General features: G+C 41.9%; 2 protein-coding genes across 2 annotated transcripts; one reads left to right on the top strand and one right to left on the bottom strand.

Annotated features, from left to right (window-relative positions):
• The first annotated feature begins 117 nt into the window (after window positions 1-117).
• Window positions 118-20,078, top strand: PSMD5 (proteasome 26S subunit, non-ATPase 5). The gene is made up of 10 exons (XM_040241887.1): window positions 118-364; window positions 6,509-6,653; window positions 7,652-7,765; window positions 8,198-8,326; window positions 9,846-9,955; window positions 13,374-13,516; window positions 14,259-14,450; window positions 16,107-16,216; window positions 16,621-16,761; window positions 19,308-20,078. Exons 1-10 carry the CDS (start codon window positions 192-194, stop codon window positions 19,563-19,565), a joined length of 1,515 nt encoding a protein of 504 aa, XP_040097821.1. The 5' UTR covers window positions 118-191; the 3' UTR covers window positions 19,566-20,078.
• A 1,783-nt stretch (window positions 20,079-21,861) lies between these two features.
• B3GALT9 (beta-1,3-galactosyltransferase 9) lies at window positions 21,862-24,200 on the bottom strand. Its single transcript, XM_040238748.1, has 2 exons — window positions 24,195-24,200; window positions 21,862-22,965 (listed from the first exon to the last, which is right to left on the bottom strand). Exons 1-2 carry the CDS (start codon window positions 24,198-24,200, stop codon window positions 21,862-21,864), a joined length of 1,110 nt encoding a protein of 369 aa, XP_040094682.1.
• Between the last annotated feature and the right edge of the window lie 337 nt (window positions 24,201-24,537).

Here is a 24,537-nt window from a genome sequence, read left to right as displayed (position 1 = left end):
AGGCTTGGCAGCTCCCGAACGCGCACGGCCCGGCAGCTGAGCAATGCTATTGGTGCGGCCGGGGAGATTTGGCTCAGCCAAATCTCAGGGAAGGGAGGCTGCGCCGAGCAGATCTCGCGAGGCTCGAAGAAGCGCGCCGCGAACCAGGAGCGGGGCGCGCTGACTGGCGAACCCTGGCGGGAGGGCGCATCATGGCGGCCCAGGCGCTGGCGCTGCTGAGGGAGGTTTCGCGGCTGGAGGCGCCGCTGGAGGAGCTGCGCGCTCTGCAGTCGCTGCTGCAGTCGGTGCCGCTCAGCGAGCTCCGCGAGCAAGCGGTGGAACTGCGCCTTGGTCCGCTTTTCTCCCTGCTCAACGAGAACCATCGGTGAGAGGACCCTGCAGCTTGAGCGGGGGAGAATGACACCCCTAAGTATGGAGCCGGGGACGGGGGGTGGGGACGGGGGAGGCTTTTCCCAGTCTCAGTGAGGCCTGAATGTAGATGAAGTTTCAGAGAGGAAGGATCCAGGGCTGAGAGCCAAGTGACGGGGTTCAGGTCCAGGCTCTGAGGTGTGCCCCTGGCGGTCGTTCGGACTCGCTGCCCTCATCCTTGAACTAGGAGGCGAAAGGCAAGGTTGCCCACCTGTAGGGAGGGCTCCTCCAACACGAATCCAAGTCCTTGACTTTTTCTCTCCTCTTTAGAAGAGGTCCTATCCTGGCGGCTTGGTAGGCTCTGTCGATATTTTAAATTCACATACCCTTGATCCAGTAATTCTTGTTACAGAAATTTAATGTGCAGGTACTCACACACAAAATGTACTGTATCTACAGGTTTATTCACCACAGAAGTTGACAGCAAAAAGCAAACAACTAGGAGCAACCTGAATATCTATTAAAAGGAGATTCTTAAATTATGACATAGGACTATGGAACAGTATGCAGCTGTTAGAAAAATGGAGTAGATACATCTATCTCTCTGTATATATGGACATAGATCTTTAATATATATTGGTGAATGAAAAAATTGTTGGAGTTTATAATCCCATTACATGTAATTTAAAAAAAAGAATTATAACCCTCTCACACCCACATGAACACTGGCCAATGTAACATTAGAAATATCTGAAAGGTACATCAGAAGCTATTAATATGGAAATGGAACTTAGCATGGTAGGAGGGCATTTTACTTTTCATTTTGTGTACATCTGTAGTATTTGATTTTTAAATGCTTTGTATTTGATCATCTGATAACCTAAAACACTTATAAAATGTTTGTGATCCAGAAATTTAAAAGTGACCTTCCTTCTTGAAAAGATAATCACTGAGTCAAGACTGGATGATTTCAGAGCACTTTTTTGGCTCTGACCTTCTAAGAGTTCTCTCTTTTTCGTTTGTGTTATCCCTCCATTAATTCTGTTAGTCAACATTATTTAGATCTGCTTATTACATCCCTCTTATATGTCCATTTTATTTCAGGCCCTCATTTTCTCCCTCTTGCTAGACCTGTTGCATTGGTTTGATTTCTCATTATCCCTGAGTGTACTTTTCTAGTGTGTTCTTCCAGTGTTGCAACCACGGTGAACTTCTCAGGTTGTTTGGCTCCCGGCTTCTCCATGGTCTCCCAGGGCCTTGGGTGTGAAAGTGAGACTCGCCAGTCTGGCATTCAGACCCATACAGTTGATTTTAACCCTGCTTTTCCAGCCTCATCTCTCTTCTCCTCTCTACACCTGTTTCATCTGCTCCAGCTACCATGTGGCGCTAATAACGTTTCCTTAAGCATGACTTGGCACTTTTCTAACTGGTTATGCCAGTGTTGTACTAACTAAAATACCATCTTTCTTTCTCTCCAAATCTGTCATCTTTTAAGGCCCAGATGAAGTGTGTTCTGCTCCAAAAAGTCTTTCTTGGTCACTCCAGTTGTAGTGACAGATCTCAGATCTCCTTAAGGACATTATGATTATTCCTCTTAGTGATACTTGACATTTTTGCCTTATGTTGTAATTCCATATGTGTTTCGTTCTAGTTTGTAAACTCTTTGACGACAGGGGCCATACTTTGTTCATCTCTGCATCCCTCCTAGGGTGCAGCACAGAACATGATAGATGCCAGATAAAAGATGCGTAGCTTTTAGACAGCCCGACTAGTCCAGCCTCTTCAGATTGTACATGAGGAGACTTTCAGTGGCTACACCATAAGTTAACACCAGGAATGCAACTGGGACTGAAATGAAGTGGAGTTTGAAGAATAAGGTCCGCGGGGGAGGTAGTTTGCTGGAAGAAGGAGCAGTACTCTAGAAAACAGTGTCACTGGAAATTTAAAGACAGGGTAGTAGATACCAACTTGTGAGAATAACTCTCTGTATATTGAATTGGCAATCTCTAGATATTTTTCTGTTTCTCTGGGCTATATATTGGTTCAGGATCTTTTCTCAGTTCAGTTGCTCAGTCATGTCTGACTCTTTAACGACTCCATGGACTGCAGCACACGAGGCTTCCCTGTCCATCACCAACTCCCGGGGCTTGTTCAGACTCATGTCCATCGCGTTGGTGATGCCATCCAGCCATCTCATCCTCTGTCGTCCCCTTTTCCTCCCACCTTCAATCTTTCCCAGCATCAGGGTCTTTTCCAGTGAGTCAGTTCTTCGTATCAGGTGGCCCAAAGAGTAGAGCTTCAGCATCAGTCCTTCCAGTGAATACTTAGGACTCATTTCCTTTAGGATGGACTGGTTGGATCTCCGTGCAGTCCAAGGGACTCTTAAGAGTATCCACCAACACCACAGTTCAAAAGCATCAATTCTTTGATGCTCAGCTTTTTTTATAGTCCAACTCTCACATTCATACATGACTGCTGGAAAAACCATAGCTTTGACTAGATGGACTTTTGTTGGCAAACTAATGTTTCTGGTTTTTAATATGCTGTCTAGGTTTGTCATAGCTTTTCTTCCAAGGAGCAAGTATCTTAATTTCATGGGTGCAGTCACCATCTGTAGTGATTTTGGAGCCCAAGAAAATAAAGTCTGTCACTGTTTCCATTGTTTCCCCATCTATTTGCCATGAAGTGATGGGACCAGATGCCATAATCTTAGTTTTTTGAATGTTGAGTTTTAAGCCAACCATTTCACTCTCCTCTTTCACTTTCATCAACAGGTTTTTTAGTTCCTCTTCGCTTTCTGCCATAAGGGTGGTGTCATCTGCATATCTGAGGTTATTGATATTTCTCCCATCAATCTTGATTCCAGCTTGTGCTTGTGCTTCAGCCAGGCATTTCTCATGATGTACTCGGCATGTACTCATCTCATACTCTAGCAAAGAAATGCTCAAAATTCTCTAAGCCAGGCTTCAACTGTACGTGAACCATGAACTTCAGATGTTCAAGCTGCATTTAGAAAATACAGAGGAACCAGAGATCAAATTGCCAACATCTGCTGGATCATCAAAAAAGCAAGAGAGTTCCAGAAAAACATCTACTTCTGCCTTATTGACTATGCCAAAGCCTTTGACTGTGTGGATCACAACAAACTGTGGAAAAATTCTTGAAGAGATGGCAATACCAGACTACCTGACCTGCCTCCTGAGAAATCTTGACCTGTAGGTCAAGAGGCAGCAGTTAGAACTGGACGTAACAGACTGGTTCTAAACTAGGAAAGGAGTACATCAAGGCTATATATTGTCACCCTGATTATTTAACTTATATGCAGAGTACATCATGAGAAACGCTGGTCTGGAAGAAGCACAAGCTGGAATCAGGATTGCTGGGAGAAATATCAGTAACCTCGATATGCAGATGATACCACCCTTATGGCAGAAAGCAAAGAGGAACTAAAGAGCCTCTTGATGAAAATGAAAGAGGAGAGTGAAAAAGCTGGCTTAAAGCTCAACATTCAGAAAACTAAGATCATGGCATCCGGTCCCATCACTTCATGGCAAATAGATGGGGAAACAATGGAAATAGTGACAGACTATTTTGGGGGGGCTCCAAAATCACTGTAGATGGTGACTGTAGCCATGAAATTAAAAGACCCTTGGTCTTGGAAGAAAAGCTATGACCAACCTAGACAGCATATTAAAACTCAGAGACATTACTTTGCCAACAAAGGTCCGTCTAGTCAAGGCTGTGGTTTTTCCAGTAGTCGTGTATGGATGTGCAAGTTGGACTATAAAGAAAGCTGAGCGCCGAAGAATTGATGCTTTTGAACTGTGGTGTTGGAGAAGTCTCTTGAGAGTCCCTTGGACTGCAAGCAGATCCAACCAGTCCATCCTAAAGGAAATCAGTCCTGAATATTCATTGGAAGGACTGATGCTGAAGCTGAAACTCCAATATTTTGGCTACTTGATGCAAAGAACTCATTCATTGGAAAAGACCCTGATGCTGGAAAAGAATGAAGGCATCAGGAGAAGGGGACGACAGAGGATGAGTTGGTTGGATGACATCACGGACTCAATGGACATGAGTTTGAGAAAGCTCTGGGAGTTGGTGATAGACAGGGAAGCCTAGTGTGCTGCAGTCCATGGGGTTCCAAAGAGTCGGACACAACTGAGCAACTGAACTGAACTCTGCATATAAGTTAAATAAGCAGGGTGATAGTATACAGCCTTGTCATACTCCTTTCCCAATTTTGAATGAGTCGGTTGGTCCATGTCTGGTTCCAACTGACCACAGGTAAGGTGCTCTGGTATTCCCATCTCTCTTAAGAATTTTCCATAGCTGCTTGTGATCCACACAGTCAGAGGCTTAATCACAGAAACCTATAGCCATTGGCAATCACTCTACTTCCCCCTCTCATCCCTCCTCCAGCCCTGGCAAGCAGGGTCTGTGAACATTGGTGTACAGTTTTTGTGTGGACATATGTTTCGACTTATCTTGAGAATAAAAAAATTAACGACTCTCTTGGGCTTGATTGTGCAAAGTGCAGTCACTAAGTTAAAAGGATATGTTCATTTGCTTTGAATTGCTGTGTGTTGCTGAGCTCAGTCGTGTCTGACTCTTTGTGACCCCAAGGACTCTAGCCTTCTAGGGTCCCCTGTCCATGGAATTTTCCAGGCAAGAAAATTGGAGCAGGTCGTCCTTTCCTTCTCCAGGGGATCTTCCCGACACAGGGACTGAACCCGTGTCTCTTGCGTGCCATGCGTTGGCAGGCACACTCTGCGCCACCTGTGGAGCTGTGTGTTAGTATATTGCTTAATTCCCTGTTAGGCACAGTTTAACGATATACTCCTGTTAGTAGTATATGAGTGCCCATTTATTTGTATGGCCTATTAAGAGACAAGGAAATTACTCGCACCTCTATCTGCATCTGGTAGTCATCAAGTTCTGCTTAATTTGCCTCCTTAATAGCTCTTGAATCTTTTCCCTCTTCTCCTTTCTCACTGTTAACTTCCTCCTTTTTGCTCCTTTATCACCTCTCACCATCAAATAACTTCTAACTGAAAGTTTTTTTCTCTAAAACTGATGCAGTGATTTCTACAAGTCAGGTGTCATTGTGTTCCTTCTCTGTTTTAAAACCACTTAATGGCTTTCCGTTGCTTTCTAGGAAAAGGCCAAATTCCATAGCAGGATGTGAAAGACCTATCAGAGCCCACCTTCTGTGCATCTTCCCTGTTTCACTTTTGGTCCTTCATCCTTCTCCCTGCTTCTCTCCCACCCCATCCTGCCAAGTGACCTGCGCTTCCTCGAATGCATAACACTGTCTCATTCCTTTGTGTATTCCTTTGTGCTCATACCCCCTTTGCCTGGAACACTTCTCTTAGATAACTCCCATGTTTTCTTAAAGTATCATTTAGGTGTTACCCTCTGGGAGGCCTTCCCTGAATCCCATCTTCTTTTCTGAGTTCCTTCAGCTTCCAGCCCTAACCTGTAGCCTTTATCTACCTGGATTATAGTTGCCTATTTTTCTGTGTTTTCCATTAAATGAGCTCCTTGAGATCAGAGAATATATCTTATCCTTAGAGAGTGTATATATATATATATATCTCCCTAGAAATCCCATGGACAGAGGAGCCTGGTGGGCTTCTGTCTATGGGGTCGCACAGAGTTGGACACAACTGACGTGACTTAGTAGCCGCAGCAGCACAGACATGGTACATAAGAGATACTTAGTAAATGTTGAATAAATTAGTAGAAGTGGTCTTTCAAAGGGACATCTCTGTGCGGAGGAGAGCCTTATTAAGCTTGGTGTCAGATATTAAGGTTGTTCACTTCAGCTTAGTTGCTTAGTTGTGTTCAACTCTGTGACCCCATGGACTGCAGCACCCCAGGCCTCCCTGTCCATGACCACCTCCCGGAGCTTGCTCAAACTCGTGTCCGTGGAGTTGGTGATGCCCTCCAGCCATCTCCTCGTCGTCCCCTTCTCCTGCAAGCTTTCCCAGCATCAGGGTGTTTTCCAGTGTCTGGTCTTCGCATCAGGTGGCCACAGGATTGGAGCTTCAGCATCAGTCCTTCCAGTGCGTATTCAGGACTGATTTCCTCTATGGCTAGGTTGTTTCTTCCTACCTGGTAGGACAGGGATTGATGAGATCTATGGTGTCTCCTCTAGGGAACAGACTGCTTTGTGTGTATCCATCCTGGAGAGATTGCTGCAAGCTTTGGAGCCAGTTCATGTGGCCCGGAACCTCAGGGTTGACCTGCAGAGCGGACTGACTCACTCTAATGATTCTGTAAAAATCCTCACTCTGTCCCAGGTATGAATATTTTACTAGTACATAATGGAATCAGCATTTAGTGACCATCTGCTGGCTGCCAGAGACAGAGAGGTGAAGAAGACGCATGCTCTCTCTCTCTGTAAGAATTATCCAGTCTCGTGTGTGTAGCTAATTATAACTGGGGAATGCAAGCTGAAGTAAGAAGTTCCAGTAAGTACCATCTGAATCAGTTTTTCTTCAAATACGGAGTTGCTTTTGTCAGACATTTTACCATATGATGTTAGTATACGGTAAAATGCCTGATACAAAAGCTATTAAATAAAGCCTGTTTCTTTCCTCCAAGGATCCCCAAGTCTAAAAAAAAAAAAAGATTGCCATGGTAAGTCTTATTATAGTGGCATGAATGAAGTACTGTTATAAAGGTCACTATTCAACAGATTGACAGTAACTCTTACCAGCCTGGTAACCAAAATGCTACTGTTTGGGTGAAGAGCTGCTGCTGAGGATTATCATGAAGGGACAGAAGCTGAGCAGTTAGTTTTCCAAGAGATGTTCAGTTTTTTCTTTTCTCCTCTAAAGTATTTATTCAGGAAAAGGGGAAGGTATCGAGTTATCCATTAACCATTTCCTTGCAGACACTCTGGCTTTACCTATTTATGTTTCATTTAATCTTTATTATGATCCTGCAGCTAAGTATTGCATTCCTATTTGACAGACAAAAAGTTAGGCCCAAAGAAGTTATTTAATCTGCTCTTGGAATTAACTACTGAAAGCTGACAGAACTTGGATTTGTACTGTGTTCACTCACTGAGGTGTCTCAAACCTTAACTCGCCTGCTTTGTTTTTTTCTTTCAAAGATGTGACTGTGCCATCTGTGTGTTTGACTTTAGTGAATCTGAGTCATTTGGAATTTTTAATGACTCATGGCTATAGTCAGAAACTCCTAAAATAACTGTACACTGAGGAAATCTGACTGTCATGTGTTTCCATGTTGCCCTGCCTTGGAAGAGTATTTCTGATTGTTTTTTTCCTTTCAGGTTGGAAGGATTGTTGAAAATTCTGATGCTGTTACTGAGATTCTAAATAATGCTGAATTACTGAAACAAATTGTTTATTGTATTGGTGGAGAGAATCTGTCTGTAGCTAAAACGGTGAGTCAGCTACAGCCATCGCCTAAACATGCAGTGACGATGTCCTAAAAAACAGAAAGGCCTTCTGGATTGAGAGGTGAAGGTTTAGAATTAATGATTTGTGTAATTGAATTTGCAACCTCATATCGATGGGATCAAATAAATAAATGGTTGTCAAAAAAAAAAAGCTAGTAACCCCCTTTTATTTTCTAGAATACACGTCTAAATTATCCATCATAGAGCTTATATAAGTTGGGTTGCTTGATAAACTGTTTGTATTTTCTATTGCAAATACAGTGTATCTTTTCCAATTATAAGTAATTATACGTAAAATGTAGTGAATGCTCTTTGGATAAGGTGCATTCCATACACTAATTTTCACTTCAGTCTAAGGAAGTAGAAAATACAGTTTGACATTTTGGCTACTTAACAGATATTTTCTTTCCTTATAAGGCCATTAAATCCCTGTCAAAAATATCACTGACCCAAGCTGGACTGGAGGCTTTATTTGAAAGTAATCTGCTGGATGATTTGAAAAGTGTCATGAAAACAAATGACATTGTTCGGTATAGAGTGTATGAGGTAAGACTAAAAGCATACTCTCTGGTGCCTGTAATTCAGAATGCAGTAGGGCTTACATAAAAAGGCAAGATGGCTCATTTGACATGTATTTATTGAGTGTCTAATCTATGTTGGGCCCTATACTAGGTGCTAGCAATGTAGAGATGAACTTCGAGCCTAGTGTGTGAGACAGTCATATAAAAAATATTTATATCGCCTGCAGTGTTGGAGACCTGGGTTCTATCCCTGGATTGGGAAGATCCCCTGGAGAAGGGAAAGGCTACCCACTCCAATATTCTGGCCTGGAGAATTCCATGGAGTGTATAGTCCATGGGTTGCAAAGAGTCAGACTCAACTGAGCGTCTTTCACTAAGTACTACTGATATAATAGAGGAGATAAAAAATTAGTGTGGTAGTAAGAAGAAGCTTTGTACTGAGCAGTGTGCTAAATCCTCTCATCTATATTGTCTTCAATTCTCACAGTAAACTCTGTGCTTCATTATCATTAATCTCACTATTAATGGAGTCATTTACCCAAGACCATTCAGTTAGTAGACTATGTATTCAAAATGAACCTTCTATAGTCTAACTCCCTCTTCAGAACAGTCTGAAGAGGGAATTACTTTGCATGTCTTAACATGTAAGAATCTTAGTTTTCCTTCTGTTTATATAGCCAATTCTTCTTGGTGTCCTGAGTCCTTAACCTCTATTGAACTTTTAATTGTTGGGGTTTGTGAAGGCAAGCTAGGCCGTGCTCCTGTTCAAAACAAACCCCTGATTTCTCTTCATTCACCTCATACCCCTAAAGAGACACAGCAGCAACAAATGGACCCTGTCTCACAGCCCACACAGCTGGATATTGGACCTCCAGCTCATTCTCTGAGGCCATCTCCTCCCTACCACGTATCCATTCAGTCATTACACTGTGTCAGTTTCAGTCAGACTCACACACTTCTCCTTGGTGCAGCTGCCACAGCCCTGGTCTTAAGCTTTCAGTGCCTCTCACCTGAGTGCTGGGTTTTCCTCCAGACGGCTCTGCCAGCTTGTTCGGTCACTGCTAGTCTGTTGCCGCGTGTAGTCAGAATGATCTTTTAAAAGTCGAAATCTGATTCTGCCATTCCTCTGCTTAAAATCCTTGGTGTCCTAGGTCTCTCACTAAGCGCTCAGAACATGCTTGTTGAATGAGTAAGTGAATTACTGACAGAAAGAATGCATGAATGAAGGAATGATTGTTACAGTCTGTTTGTTGTTTCCGACAGGGGCTTTTGTCCCAATTAATGGTTTCTTTTTGAAAAAGTCAAGATATGCCCAGGTATATGGAGTGTTTCTGTGCCGGAGTAATTTCTTATGAGTTCAACAAAGTTGTCCTACTTGTGGAGACAAATTATGGATTTTTAAAAATTCAGTTATATTAAGTACATATGTAATTTGTACCAGTATATAATATACTTCCTAGCCCTGCATTTAACTTAAAATGCCATCTAACAAACAAGTTTGGTGCTCTTTTCACCTTTCTGCTTTTTCTGTTCTTTTCTCTCAGCTAATTGTGGAGATTTCTTCTGTGTCACCAGAATCTTTGAACTACTGTACCACCAGTGGGTTGGTAACCCAGCTCCTCCGAGAACTGACTGGTGAGGATGTGCTGGTCAGGTACGTTGATGGAGAAAGTTCTTAAAGCAAAATGTCTTCTGGAGACCCAGGAGACAACCTAAGGGCTAGCATGACCTCCCCTGCCTGGATCCTGTGCTCAGGTTGCAATCTCCGGACTGATGTATGTCCTGAAGAAGGGGCATTTAGAACACGGCTCACCTTACGTGATCACAGCATACTGGAACTTAGCAAAGCCCTTCATGACAGTTTAGCTCCTTTTGAATAACCGTTCCCTGTCCTTAGGCCTGTGTGCGCTTTAGAAGGTGCCAACCACATGGTAACTGTCGTTTTGTATTGCTTAACATGTTAGCATGCACACGGTGTATGTGTGTGTGCACATGCCGCATATATGGTTGTTTAATCGCTAAGCTGTGTCCGACTCTTTGTGACCCCATGGACTATAGCCTTCCAGGCTCCTCTGTCCATGGAATTTCCCAGGTAAGAACACTGGAGTGGGTTGCCATTTCCTTCTCCAGGGGATCTTCCTGACTCAGGGATTGAACCTGAGTTCCCTGCATTGATGGGTGAATTCTTAACCACTGAGCCACCAGGGAAAGTAAAGTGAGAGTCACTCAATTGTGTCTGACTCTTGGTAACCCCATGGACTATAGTCCACTAGGCTTCTCTGTCCATTGAATTCTCCAAACAAAAATATTGGAGTGAGTAGCCACATCTTTCTCCAGGGATCTTCCTGACCCAGGGATTAAACCCAGATTTTTTGTGTTGCAGGTAGATTCTTTACTGTCTGAGCCACCAGGGAATCCCATTGCATATACATATTTATTTTGTTTCTTTGCTTGTTTCTTTTGGCCATGCTGTGCAGCTTATGGAATCTTAAGTTCCTTGACCAGGGATTGAACCCAGGCCCTAGGCTGTGAAAGCACCAACTCTTTAACTGCTGGACTAACAGAGAATTCCTAACATGCATGTTTTGATGTTGTTAAGTAATAGCACTACAGCATGACAGAATAAAACTTGGCCTCTTGAAAATGAGTGAGAGACTTGGTTTGCAAGTATCTCTACTACTTAGTAGCTGTTTGACCTTAGATTATTGTAACCTTTCTGCACCTGAGTTTTCCTCATCTCCTTGATGACAAGAACATGTATGCCAGCAAATTTGGAAAACTCAGCAGTGGCCACAGGACTGGAAAAGGTCACTTTTCATTCCAATCCCAAAGAAAGGCAATGCCAAAGAATGCTCAAACTACCACACAATTGCACTTATCTCACACGCTAGCAAAGTAATGCCCAAAATTCTCCAAGCCAGGCTTCAGCAATACGTGAACTGTGAACTTCCAGATGTTCAAGCTGGTTTCAAAAAAGGCAGAGGAACCAGAGATCAAATTGCCAACATCTGCTGGATCATCGAAAAAGCAGGAGAGTTCCAGAAAAACATCTATTTCTGCTTTATTGACTATGCCAAAGCCTTTGACTGTGTGGATCACAGTAAACTGTGAAAAATTCTGAAAGAGATGGGCATACCAGACCACCTGACCTGTCTCTTAAGAAACCTGTATGCAGGTCAGGAAGCAACAGTTAGAACTGGACATGGAACAACAGACTGGTTCCAAATAGGAAAAGGAGTATGTCAAGGCTGTATATTGTCACCCTGTTTATTTAACTTACATGCAGAGTACATCATGAGAAACAAACGCTGGACTGGAAGAAGCACAAGCTGGAATCAAGATTGCTGGGAGAAACATCAATAACCTCAGATAGGCAGATGACACCACCCTTATGGCAGAAAGTGAAGAACTAATGAGCCTCTTGATGAAAGTGAAAGAGGAGAGTGAAAAAGTTGGCTTAAAGCTCAACATTCAGAAAACTAAGATCATGGCATCTGGTCCCATCACTTCATGGCAAATACATGGGGAAACAGCAGAAACAGTGGCTAACTATTTGTTTGGGCTCCAGAATCACTGCAGATGGTGACTGCAGCCATGAAATTAAAAGACGCTTACTCCTTAGAAGGAAAGTTATGACCAACCTAGACAGCATATTAAAAAGCAGAGACATTACTTTGTCAGCAAAGGTCTGTCTAGTCAAAGCTATGGTTTTTCCAGTAGTCATGTATGGATGTGAGAGTTGGACTATAAAGAAAGCTGAGTGCTGAAGAATTAATGCTTTTGAAGTGTGGTGTTGGAGAAGACTCTTGAGAGTCCCTTGGACTGCAAGGAGATCAGTCCTAGGTGTTCATTAGAAGGACTAATGTTGAAGCTGAAACTCCAATACTTTGGCCACCTGATGTGAAGAGCTGACTCATTTGGAAAGACTCTGATGCTGGGAAAGATTGAGGGCAGGAGGAGAAGGGGATGCCAGAGGATGAGATGGTTGGATGGGATCACCGATATGAGTTTGGGTAGCCTCCAGGAGTTGGTGATGGATGGGGAGGCCTGGCGTGCTACAGTCCATGGGGTCACAAAGAGTCGGACACGACTGAGCAACTGAACTGAACTGAGCTTGATGACAACTCTGTAAATGTTGTCATTTACAGCATTAAATGTGAATGACAACTCTGAAAATGAGGATTAAGTGAATTAACCATAGAGACCAGTACAATGACTGATATAGGCTCTGTATTGAGAAATGTTAATTCCAGTCTCTATTCCCAGCTCCCTACTCCTCCCTGAGTCCCCTTTGATATCTGCCAACTGTTTCCTTGGATATTCCACAGTTTACCAACACCTCCTCACTCCTAAACACTTGGTTTCTTTCAAATATTTTGCTGTTATAAGAGCACTATAGTTACCTTTGTGTACACAGGACTTTGTTTTCCTTTTCTTAAATGATTTTCTGATTGCCCTCTTCTTTAACTGTGACTGAATTTGTTAAACTCACATGTATAAACCAGTCCTCAGTTAATGCTGTCTCAAAACATTGGAGTTAGGTTTCAGAGCTTTCATAATAAGGAAATTATTTTGTTAAGTTTCTTTAACTTAGTATCAGAGTCAGTGACATAGGAAACAACTTGCAAATAGGCAGTTAATATATCTTAGGATCAACTATAAAAATACTTGTTTTAGTTATATGAGGAAATTTTTCCATGGTTAGGCTTTAAATGATACCAAAGAATTATTTTTTAAATATGTGGTAGAAGTAATTGTGTTAAAAAAAAAGTCATGTTTGACATTACAAAATAAAACATAGGTTTAGAAACTCTTTGAGGAGGGTTGTGTTATAATGGAAACAAGGAGCAGCCATGGGCCTCGTATTAGAAGACCACGGTTTGAGTCATAACTGCCTCGGAAAAATAGTACTATTGTGATTCTGGACAAGTTAAAATTTTCTCATCCTTCTGTCCTCATCTGAAAAGAAGATCCAGGATCACTGACCTTTCACATTTGGTGGGAAGAATTAAATAACCTGTATAAAAACAGTTTATAAACTGTCAGTCATATGCAAAACCTTGGCGTTTCAGAGCCACCTGTATAGAAATGGTGACATCGCTGGCCTGTACTCATCATGGACGACAGTACCTTGCTCAGGAAGGAGTCATTGATCAGATTTCTAACATAATTGTTGGGGCAGATGCAGACCCTTTCTCTAGCTTCTATTTGCCAGGTAAGAAATACTTGTGGAACTGACAGTGTGTGTTCCGATTCAGAATTACTCTTTGACAGGGGAGGCCAAGAATTGCTTTCTTTAGAGCCAGTTTCCTCAAGATGATGCCCATAGGCCCTTAATGAAGTGGAATCTTGCTCTGGGAGCCACGTGCTGTTGATTCTGATTTTCAAGAAATGTTGCTATTTAGAGCATTAGGATGTTTCCCTTGACCCTCAGTCAAAAGATTCATAAATAAAACTACCAGAATGACATGTACAGTATGTTTCACAGATTTGTCAAAGCTTGAGTTGAAATCTTGAATATAGAATTGTTCTAGTCATTCTATTCTAGGACATGGTTGGTTACTTTTTCTTGAGCACTTTCAGAAATTGAAGGTTTATTTTAGAGAGCCTTACTTATTTCATTGATGAATGTCTCTGTTTAAAATTTTCTTCCTGAAAATGACTCCAGACTTGGCTTCCTCTGATTCCACAGGTCCTCATTCTCTTCTCCTTTTTGCCGATGACAGTGCTTCAGTGTTCAGCCTCAGATCAGCTGACACCCTGCGGTCTCTGTTCCCTCAGGACCGCACAGATCCTTCAGTATCTTCTTGTGGCCTGTCTGATTTCTGGGCAGCACAGCACCATAACCTTTCTCCCCTTTCTGGCCTGAAGGTTATTACTGTCCCGTGAAAATGTGGGGCCCACAATTTGTGTTGTCTTCTTTCTCTATTAAAATACATTCTTCGAAATATCTTCAGGGTTTGTGAAGTTCTTTGGAAACCTGGCCATAATGGATAGTCCTCAACAGATCTGTGAGCGTTATCCTATCTTTGTGGAAAAGGTCTTTGAAATGACAGAAAGTCAAGACCCCACCATGATTGGTGTAGCAGTGGACACAATTGGAATTCTGGGATCCAATGTTGAAGGAAAACAAGTTTTACAGAAAACAGGTTGGTATGACTTGTTTTGGTTTTCCTTAAGGCACTCTCTCTCTCTTTTTTTTTTTAAATAAGAATTAATTTGCTGCTGTGCTTAACAGGGAGGCCTGGTGTGCTGTGATTCATGGGGTCACAAAGAGTTGGACACGACTGGGCGACTGAACTGAACTGATGCTTAACTTCATTATAGAAGCTGCTTTTATAGGACAGTCTTCTTAGCATGACCTTCGACTAACCCCTAAAAAGTCTCATAATAAGTACTGAATTTTTTTTTTTTAACTTGGCTGGATCAAACACTGTTTCCCTTCTACATCTTCTTAAATAGTATTCATGGTACAGAGACTGTAGTCTGGAGTCAGAAAGACCTGGCTTTATGTCCCAGTTCTAACATTGACGTAGCTTTTTCAGCTTCTTGTATTCACTTCACTGCTCTCGGCTTCATTTTCCTCATATATAAAAACAGCATAACAACTGTTAATATTTCTCAGGGTTGTTATTCGTATTTAATGAAAAGACACATTTGTTTAATATTTATATGTCAAGGAAGGTAAACAAAAACATGTTACAAGATTTTATGCCAAGAGTGATACTTTTATGGCACATCCATGGATATCGTGCAAGTACCGTGAATTCCGCGCACAAAAAAAAATGCACAACACTGTTAAAACCCTTGTGAAATAGATGTTAAAAATTACTAATATATGTGCTGTTGTGTTTCATAGCTAGTATCCATGTTATATGTCCTTTTCTAAGTGCTTGTACCTATAACATATAATCCTGTTACAGTAGTGCAAAGAACACACTATTGTCACTCTCATTTTGCAGAAATGCTGAAACTCAGAGAAGTTAAGAAAACTTTTTAAGATCATTCAGATTGTGAGGCAGCTGCTACTCAAATCCAGGTCCATTGATGCCAGATCTCTACACTCTAACTTCTATATGTTGTATTGCATATGAAATCTCATTGTTCACTTAACACCCATTCGGATGGCTATTGTGGTGGTGTTGTTGTTTTAAACAAAATAACAAGGATGTGAAAAATGGGAATGCTTGTGCACATCTGGTGGGAATATAAAATGGTGCAGCTGCTGTGGAAACACTACGGTGGTTCCTCAAAAATTAAACACAGAATCACCATATGGTCCAGCAATGCCACTTCCAGGTATATACACCCAAAGGAATCGAGAGCAGGGGCTTACATAGACACACCTGTGTTCACTAATCGCATCATTCACAGTAACCCCAAAGGGTAGAAACAAGTCATGATGAATGGATAGACAAAATGTGGTATATATACATTCAGAGGAACATTATTCAGTCTTTAAAAGGAATGTGATTTGACGCATGCTACAACATGGGGGAACCTTGAAGATACAGTGCTAAGTGAAATAAGCCAACACAAAAAGGCAGATTCTGTATGATTGCACTTACACAGCGTACCTGGGTGAGTGAGATTCACAGACAGAGAGTGGAGTAGTGGGGGCCAGGGCCCAGGGGGAAAGGGAAGTTATTTAATGAGTGCAGTTTGAGGTGATAATAACCTTCTAGAGGTGGATGGGGTAATGGTTGCACAACAGTGTGAATGTATCCTTTTAAAAATGGATAAATGATAAATTTTATGTTACGTGTATTTTACCACAATAAAAAGTATCTTGTTTTTCTTCGAAGGAACTCGCTTTGAACGCTTGCTCATGAAAATAGGATATCAAGCAAAGAATGCCACAACAGAGCTCAAAATCAGATGTTTGGATGCGTTGTCATCTCTTTTTTATTTACCAGTGAGTGGTTTGGTAAATTAACAAAGGACAGTGGGGTATTTGGGGGAGAATAAATCTGAATAATACTAGTTAACTTACTCTAAATTTCGACCAAATAAATGCCATCTTTCTCACTCTTAGTGAAAGAAGATATTCTTCTTTATATGACTAGTAACATTTTTTTAAGTTAAAGTGGAATCATAGAGTATTAGAGCTGGAGAGGACCCTAGAGATTGCTTAATCAATCCCATCAAAACAAAATAAAAAAGCCAGCCAAAACAAATCTGGGGGAAGTCAGGGCTGTGTTTGGGGAAGAGTGCTCCAGACTGGGCAGAGACCACACAGCTGGTTAATGGCAGGGTGTGATCAGAACCCAGGTTTCCTCACTCCGTAATGTCTTGAGATTTCCCTCTTGTCTCATGTAGCCTGAGCAGCAGACTGACGACCTCCTGAGGATGGCGGAGTCCTGGTTTTCTTCTTTGTCTCGGGACCCACTGGAGCTCTTCCGTGGCATCAGTAACCAACCCTTTCCTGAGCTACACTGTGCCGCCTTAAAAGTGTTCACGGTAGGCAGCCTTTTCTTTTCCACGGGCCCTTCTGGGACTCTGCCCCTCCGACACTTGAGTGCTTACAGTGAGCCCGTAAGTTTCTGCCCTCTGCTATCAGTGTAGACGAATGAGGGAGACAAGTGTGTGAACAGATTGTTTCGGTGAAGCCATTAGATGCTGTGGCAAGTGTCTGGGGGACTCGGGGATCACAGTTAGCTCCAGATTCCTTACCTGCCATCAAGCAGGCCCTTACTGTCCTGGCCCTGGTCCTCCCACAGCCTAATTTCCTGCCATCCCCTTTTGGCCCTGGATGCTCTAGTGATAACGGGCTGCTCCGGTCATATCTCTGGACCCTCATGTATTCTCTGCAGTCAGCACTCTTCCCTGACTCTGCTTGTTAATTTCTATTTATTTTTCCAAGGGCTAGCTCAGATATCTTTTCAGCAAGCTTTGCCCAAACTCAAAAGGTTGACTTCAGCAATGCTGACCTTCCTGCTTTGCATTTCCTAATTTATTCAGCAAATATTTATTGAGCTTCTGTGTTAGGTTCTGGGGATGTAACAGTGAACAAAATAGACAAAGACCTTCCTTTCGTGTAGCTCCCTGTCTATGGAGGGACCCAGGCAGTAAATATAATTATACAGTTAATTGTATAGTTATAGTTGTGGTGAGGGTTATGCCTCTGTGTTCTATTTATTGTACTTGTTGAAAATGTTTATTTGTTGACCTGTTAACAGAGTTTATTGAAAAATAGGAACCATATCTGATTTAACTTTGTAGCTTCAGCACTTACTGTGGTTCCCTGGGCTGGTGGAAATGTAGTAAAACGCCCTTTAGTAATCTTAACAATGGGATCTCAGGTAGCATGCTTGGCCTGGAGAGGGAAGGAACAGGAGAGAGGGCGGCCAGACAGGGAAGGCTTCCTCCACGATGTGATACAGCCTGTGTCCTTCCTGCCAACTTCAAGAATGCGGTTTCTAGACTGTTGCACTCTTGTTAGTAGCCATGGTGATGGGCATTCTGGCTCCCGCGCTGGTATTCTTGTTTTAGTCGCCAAGTCGTGCTTGGCTGTTTTGTGATCCCATGGATTGTAACTCGCCAGGCTCCTCTGTCCATGGGATTCTCCAGGCTAGAATATGGAGTGGGTTGCCATTTCTTTCTCCAGGGGATCTTCCCCACCCAGGGATCCAACCCACATCTCCTCCACTGACGGGCTGATTCTTTACCACTGAGCCACCTGGGAAGCCCATTCTATTGCTTTATTTTTTCCTACTCTTCTACCTTACGTTCACTATTCAGCCATAGTTGTAGAAACAATTTTTGATTTACTGGTTGGGGCAGCTGTTTTCATTTCAAACCCCCCATCCTCAAATGTTGGTAATAGGCGGGTGTTTCTCACACTGTACGGTTGTTGTGATGCCGAGTCCCAGTCAGCGGTTCTGGGATAGAGCCGGATCCTCCGTTTCCAACAAGGTCCCAGGTGACGCCAGTGCTGATGGGCTGCAGAGCACATTTTGAAGGGAACAGACAGGCTGTAAACTTAATTGTTCCTTGTTAAAATACAGTACCGAGGTTTTAAAAAACATTTTTTATTATAAAAGTTGCTTATTCATTACTTTTAAATTTGGAAGAGATTGAGAAGTAGCAGGGTTTAAGGGGCACAGCACACCTGTTTGGTGTGTTTCATTTCGGTGCTGGTGTCAGCGTTGGTCTTAGTGTCTGTCTGCGTATTGGGAAAACGTTCCGACACGTGGTCTTCCCTTGCTACCTCGGCCTGACTCACTTCCCCTTCCTCGCTTTCTCAGTGTCTGCACTGCCTGAGTTCAGGGTTTACAAGCGCATGTGTGATTTCATACTTTTACTGCTTATGCATATATCCTTAAAACACAGTATTTCAAATGTTCTTGAACTTTACAAATGGTATCATGCTCTTCATATCATTCTGCAATTTGCTTTTTCTCTTTAGCATGTTTTTAAGATTTGCCTGTACCAAAAGAGGCAATTGGAAAGTCATCAGCATTTCATTGTATAGCCGCAGTGTGTCATTCTCCAGCAAATGAACATTTAGATAGCATCTATCACAAATGATGCTACAATGAACATTCTCGAAAATACACTCTTATGAACGTGAACGAGTTTCTTTGTGGTGGTCTTTTCTTCTCTAGCCTTTAATTTTTCCATCGTTGTAATTATGCCATGTGTGTAATTTGGATCTACTTCTTTCATATAACAGATTTACCTATCTTTATAAACATTATTCCTAATATATACTTAATTTTTAATTTTTTATTGCTATATACCATAATTTACTAACCCATCTTCCCACTACAAGGGATTTATAGTGTACCTTTCACACTGTAATGAGCATCTTTGTATATAGAACTTTAAAAAATATTTTGAGTATTTTCTTAAGTTAGAGTTTTAGGAGGAATTTACTTAGGTAAAAAGTAACATTTTTAAAGTTTGTGTTGCCACATTATTTCCTAAGGTTTGTGCCATTCCATTAACACACCCAACCTCTTAAGACTCAGCGGAACTGTGTTCTTTTCCCCCTTCCATTTCAGGCCATTGCAAACCAACCCTGGGCTCAGAAACTTATGTTCAACAGTCCAGGTTTCGTAGAATATGTGATGGATCGGTCCGTGGAGCATGACAAAGCTTCAAAGGATGCTAAGTATGAACTGGTGAAAGCACTTGCCAATTCCAAGACAATTGCAGAAATCTTTGGGAACCCAAATTATTTGAGGCTCAGAACTTATCTGAGTGAAGGTCCGTACTACGTGAAACCTATTTCCACAACAGCAGTGGAAGGAGCGGAATGACTTCTTCCAGAGCCTAGACCGTTTATTGACCAACATTTCTCCTAAGGCGTTTGGCTCCATCTGTATTCTTCAAAACAGAGACTGCCCCCGCCCACCCAGCGCTATCATGGAGTGTCTAACGCAATTTTATCACCCATATTTGTTGTCTTTCCGCATTGAAACTCAATGTAAAACCAGGACAGCAGGCAGACTTCATCATAATTGAACCAAATGTTTCTCAGATTCCTTTTACTGCCTTAATCTCTGCAAGAAGATGGAAGTTTTGTTCTCCTCCCAAAGAAATTTCATGGACTTACTCTCTTATTGTAAAATCCACTTTAACTAAAATGGAACCAAATTGTTTCTGAATTCTTTTCATCCCCGCCCCCTCACCTTTTGGGGTTTTTTTTTGGGGGGGGGGTCCTTTTCTCCCTTCTGATTCTACTTTCAAAGTCTTGGATATTTAATATTCAAGTAATATGCAGTCTTAAAATTATGTTCCCTATACTAAGAATAAATACTTTTAATAAGATCTCTTGATTTTTTGTTACTATTATTCCTTTGAAAAATAGAAAATAAATCTGTTGAAGATGTTTCTAGTGTTCCTTGATGCCCTTTTTGCTGTTTTGCATTTTACTCTGTTGTGGTTTTGGGCGGGACGGAGTGATAACGTGCTAAACTGGAAAGGTCCCCAAACTGTCATATTAGTTATTAGTAGTCATTGTTGTTGAGAGCTTTAATTTTTGACATTCAAGTCAATATTGAGTTGTTCAAAGAGAGGGAAATTGACTCCTAATAACCAGGGTCAGAATGGAAGGCTCCCTTTGCCTAAACCAGGACACCATCTCACTGATTAACAAAGGATGCACTTATTTTCATTGACAGAAAGTGTTCCCACCTGTTTTCTAGTGTTCTGCTCTCTCAACGGCAAAGCTATCACCAATCCAGAGGTTTTTATGTGAATATGTTACCAGAGTGTGATGGTTCAGAATATAGGAATAGGTTTCTTTCAAGCCATGGTGACATCGATAAACCAGCCCTGCTCTGTTACAAAATGATTCTCAAGTGACTGGAATTTTCTTGTCCCAGATTAGTTATCGGTCTTTCACCCTCTCTGGTATCCCTGAGTTCCGTTTGTCCACGTTCCTGTACTGGCCATTTTCCTACTGCTAATACCGCTAAATTTCTGTTGTTTTAAGCCACCTAGTTTGTTGTATTCTGTTAAGCACCTCTGGGAAACTAATAGAGTATATGGTGGTTGTCACCAAGTCACGTCCAACTGCAACCCTGTGGACTGCCGGGCTCCTCTGTCCATGGGATTTCCCAGGCAGGAAGACTGGAGTGGGTTGCTATTTCCTTCTTCAGGGATACTTCCCAACCCAGGATGAAAGTCCTGTCTCCTGCATTGGCAGGCAGATTCTGCACCACTGAACCACGCAGGGAAGCCCAATAGAGTGTCTACATAACGTGTATTTGTTGCATCCCATTTGTAAAACTGCCTAATTAGGACTTGATGGAAATTGTTTAACCAAGAGAGCCAAGGCTTTATGGTAGTGAAATAGTTAATATATGCTGCTGCTGCGTCGCTTCAGTCGTGTCCGATTCTGTGAGACCCCAGAGACGGCAGCCCACCAGGCTCCCCCGTCCCTGGGATTCTCCAGGCAAGAACTCTGGAGTGGGTTGCCATTTCCTTCTCCAATGCATGCATGCATGCATGCTAAGTCGCTTCAGTCGTGTCCACCTGTGTGTGACCCCATGGACTGTAGCCCACCAGGCTTCTCTGTCCCCGGGGTTCTCCAGGCAAGAACACTGGAGGGGGTTGCCATTTCCTTCTCCAAGTTAATATATACTAGGTAGCTAAAACTTTTAAATGTGATCCCGCCATCCAGATTACGAAAAATGTTTCCTGCTTGCAGACAAGATGAACATTTTGTTAAAAGTCTCTTTAATTCTGAGCATTCTAAAAGGTCAGTCACTGCTGTGATCACTGGAGTCATGACAGTTCCATAGAATGTGATTTTTAGAAACCCATTAATTATAAAAGCGAAACAAGACTTCTGAGTTACAATTCAATTTTATGTCCTTTCTAGACAGAAGGTTTTATTTTGAAGAGAATCACGTTACACCAATTTAAATTTCTTAAAATGAGATCTCAATTCAGTGCAGTACTTCAGAGCAATAAGACACATTGCAACTTGCTGAGTACAATTAAAGATTCAGAGAAACTACATAAAAACACAAGGAAGGAGGGGCATTTTCCCTAACACGGTTGGAGGTAGTTTTAAAAGAACACACTTTGAAGAAAAACAAAGAAACCCTAATCATCATAAGACATGGCATTATTTTTTATGGTACCCATGTGAAAGCGTTTAAAGCTGTCAAGATACGTCAGAAGTTTGCAGGAAACAAGCCCATAATAGGTTTCAAGCAGCGTACATTCTTTTCCACTGTTAATTTCCTCCCATGCCTGGGGCATTTCAGCATCTGTAGTTTCTGAGGATGTGAAAATGAACTTATAGCAACATCTGTTGTATCTGATGTGCCTTTTCCCAGAAAACCGTGAACTGTGGATGGGTATAAGGCCAATGGACTTAGCACAGATTCCTACGAACACATCAGCAGGCACTTTAATGGGTACTTCTTTGAAAACTACATACATCATCCGAGCCACATCTTGGGATATAACAAAGGCCTCCCTGCTGCAGTAATCTGGGTAGTACTTTTCTGGGTACTCACTGAAAGGGACAAATTCTTGGCTATTAGGGTCTCTGTTGGGCATATCCTGATGGATAACTCTTCCAACATAGATATCTTTAAGGTGTTCTTTCAGATTGAGAAGATAGTCCACCAAGCTTGGTATATTGACAAACATCCCTTCATCAACCTTCAGGACAAATAGGGCATTAGGGCAGAAAGCCACAGCCCACTGCGTCATGGCGACAATCTTCAGAGTCTGGTTCTCAGCACTGTCCAAGAAGATGCCTTCAATTATGTCATTATTCTTTTGGGACTCTTTGTCTATCTCTTGCTGAGTGGTTACCAAAACAGGCATTCCCAAAGCAAATAGTGTGAGAATGGGGTGCCCTCGGACACTGGTCATGTTACCCCAGGTTTTCCTGATGAGATCCCGCCTTGTTCCATTTTCTGGGCTACTGAATATAAGAGAGAGCAAAAATATGCTCTTCCCTTTACACACCTCTGACTGGCTCAGGATATAGTATTTGGAAAGATTGCTTCTCAAGGGCTCCGTGCTCAATTTTCTTGCTTTATCCTTAGTTTCAAGAATTTTCATATCTACATAAGGCAAAGCATGCAGAAAATATTCTTCCACAAAATCAGCCCCAAAAAGCAAGGCATGAAACAGGATAACATTAAACAGGATGAAACACCACTGGTGAGTCCGAAGTCTGCAGAAAGTCACCTAAATGAAAGAACACATTCATTCATTCATTCAAGCTTCATCCCCATTTCTGTGTATATACCCCTGGAATACTATGTGTACCTCTGAAAGCACTTAACAGCACACTATTTTAAGTGTTTATTATTAGTGTTTCTGTTACCTATCTCTCACTAGATCTTGGTCCCTTGGACATCATGCCTCTATCTTCTCCAGTACTACTGAGACCAGTATTTAGCACAAAGTGGAAACTGAACAAAATGCTGGCTGTTTTCTTGCTTGGATGAAACCCTACTTACTATATTCAAGGCACCTGTGTTAGACACTGGGGAAGCAAAGAGGAATCAGACGTAGACACATGAATATAAAGTAACAATTGGTATCATTAGGCTAAAAACTTACAGGAAAATATGTGATGGTCCTTTCCAGAACCAATGTGCTTGGGTCAGTTTCTTCTCTGATTACAAAGTTCCAGGGCTATTTGTCAATGGAGTGGCAGCTTTTGTTGACCACTGCACAATGGCTATGATCAAACATTTACATTCTTCAAATAAGAGTTTTCAATTTAATACTGAATTCTGACATTATCTGTTTTGACAGCGTCCCCTAATCTTTCTGACATGTCTTTAAATATGGGCAACCTGCACAGCACCTTTTCCGAGATCTAGCACATATCTGATGCCAAGCTTATTCTGTCTCATTAAAGGAGATGGAAACTTTCCATCTGGAAGAACATGTACAATGTAGTTCTGCTATATAACAGAGCCAGAGACATCAGAAGAATTTAGTCTCTGTTTGCCTGAGCATCAATAAAGACTCCCATAGTGACACTTAATGCCTTATTGAGCACTGGCTGTGAGCCAGGCCCTGCACTAAACACTTTACATGCCTTAACTCTTCCAGTCTTGCTAATATCCCTTTCAGATAGGTTATCTTCAGACTTAAACTGAGCATCCATGTGTTTTAGGCATTTGCTCAAGATCATTCAGTGAGTAAGAAGACGGTGAGATAGGGCCGTGATATGAACTCAGATCTGTCAGTTTCAAAGCTCACTCTTAACCACTAGAAACTCCTGAAGTCCATCTTTTACTTTCCCATGTCTTTTTAATAAGAAAAAAACAACAAAGCAAAACAAATTCCCACAATTATAATCTGAACTCCTTTCCATTTTTTTTCAGTTCATCTGATGATTTACACAAAGAAGAAACTTCAGCCTACTCAAAAGCTTACTACAAAGATTATAAGAAACTTACCTGCATGTTGTCTGTGAACAATCTGGGGGCTTTGGAAATTATTGAGCCCAGATGCCAAAGTGTGTCCAAATGTATCTCAGGATCACTCAGTCTAACAGCAATTGAAGTACAGTACCTCCTGCCTGAGACCTTCAGGATAAGGTTTCTTGTCAATCAACCTGGGCTTTTGTCCCAGAATACCTTCTAGCTCTATAGGAGAGCAAGTGCTGATCATGTTAACACTAGAGTGAATCCAGAACAAAGAATAGAAAGCAAACCTCTTCAAATGCTTCCAACCTTGTGTACCTCTTGAAGCTGACCCCTTGTCTTTATATGGAGTTCCTGGTGAAGTATGTGTGGGAGT

This window comes from Oryx dammah, unplaced genomic scaffold, assembly GCF_014754425.2.
Source record: "Oryx dammah isolate SB20612 unplaced genomic scaffold, SCBI_Odam_1.1 HiC_scaffold_1, whole genome shotgun sequence".
Classification (NCBI taxonomy): Eukaryota; Metazoa; Chordata; class Mammalia; order Artiodactyla; family Bovidae; genus Oryx; species Oryx dammah.
Note: the sequence above shows the minus strand (reverse complement) of the source record. Positions and strands in the feature narration are given on the sequence as shown.

Coding starts and splice junctions, on each gene's coding strand:
- PSMD5 (XM_040241887.1), top strand. CDS start 192: ATGGCGGCCCAGGCGCTGGCGCTGCTGAGGGAGGTTTCGCGGCTGGAG. Junction 13,517..14,258: donor CTCTAGCTTCTATTTGCCAG/GTAAGAAATACT, acceptor AAATATCTTCAG/GGTTTGTGAAGTTCTTTGGA. Junction 16,217..16,620: donor CATCTCTTTTTTATTTACCA/GTGAGTGGTTTG, acceptor TGTCTCATGTAG/CCTGAGCAGCAGACTGACGA.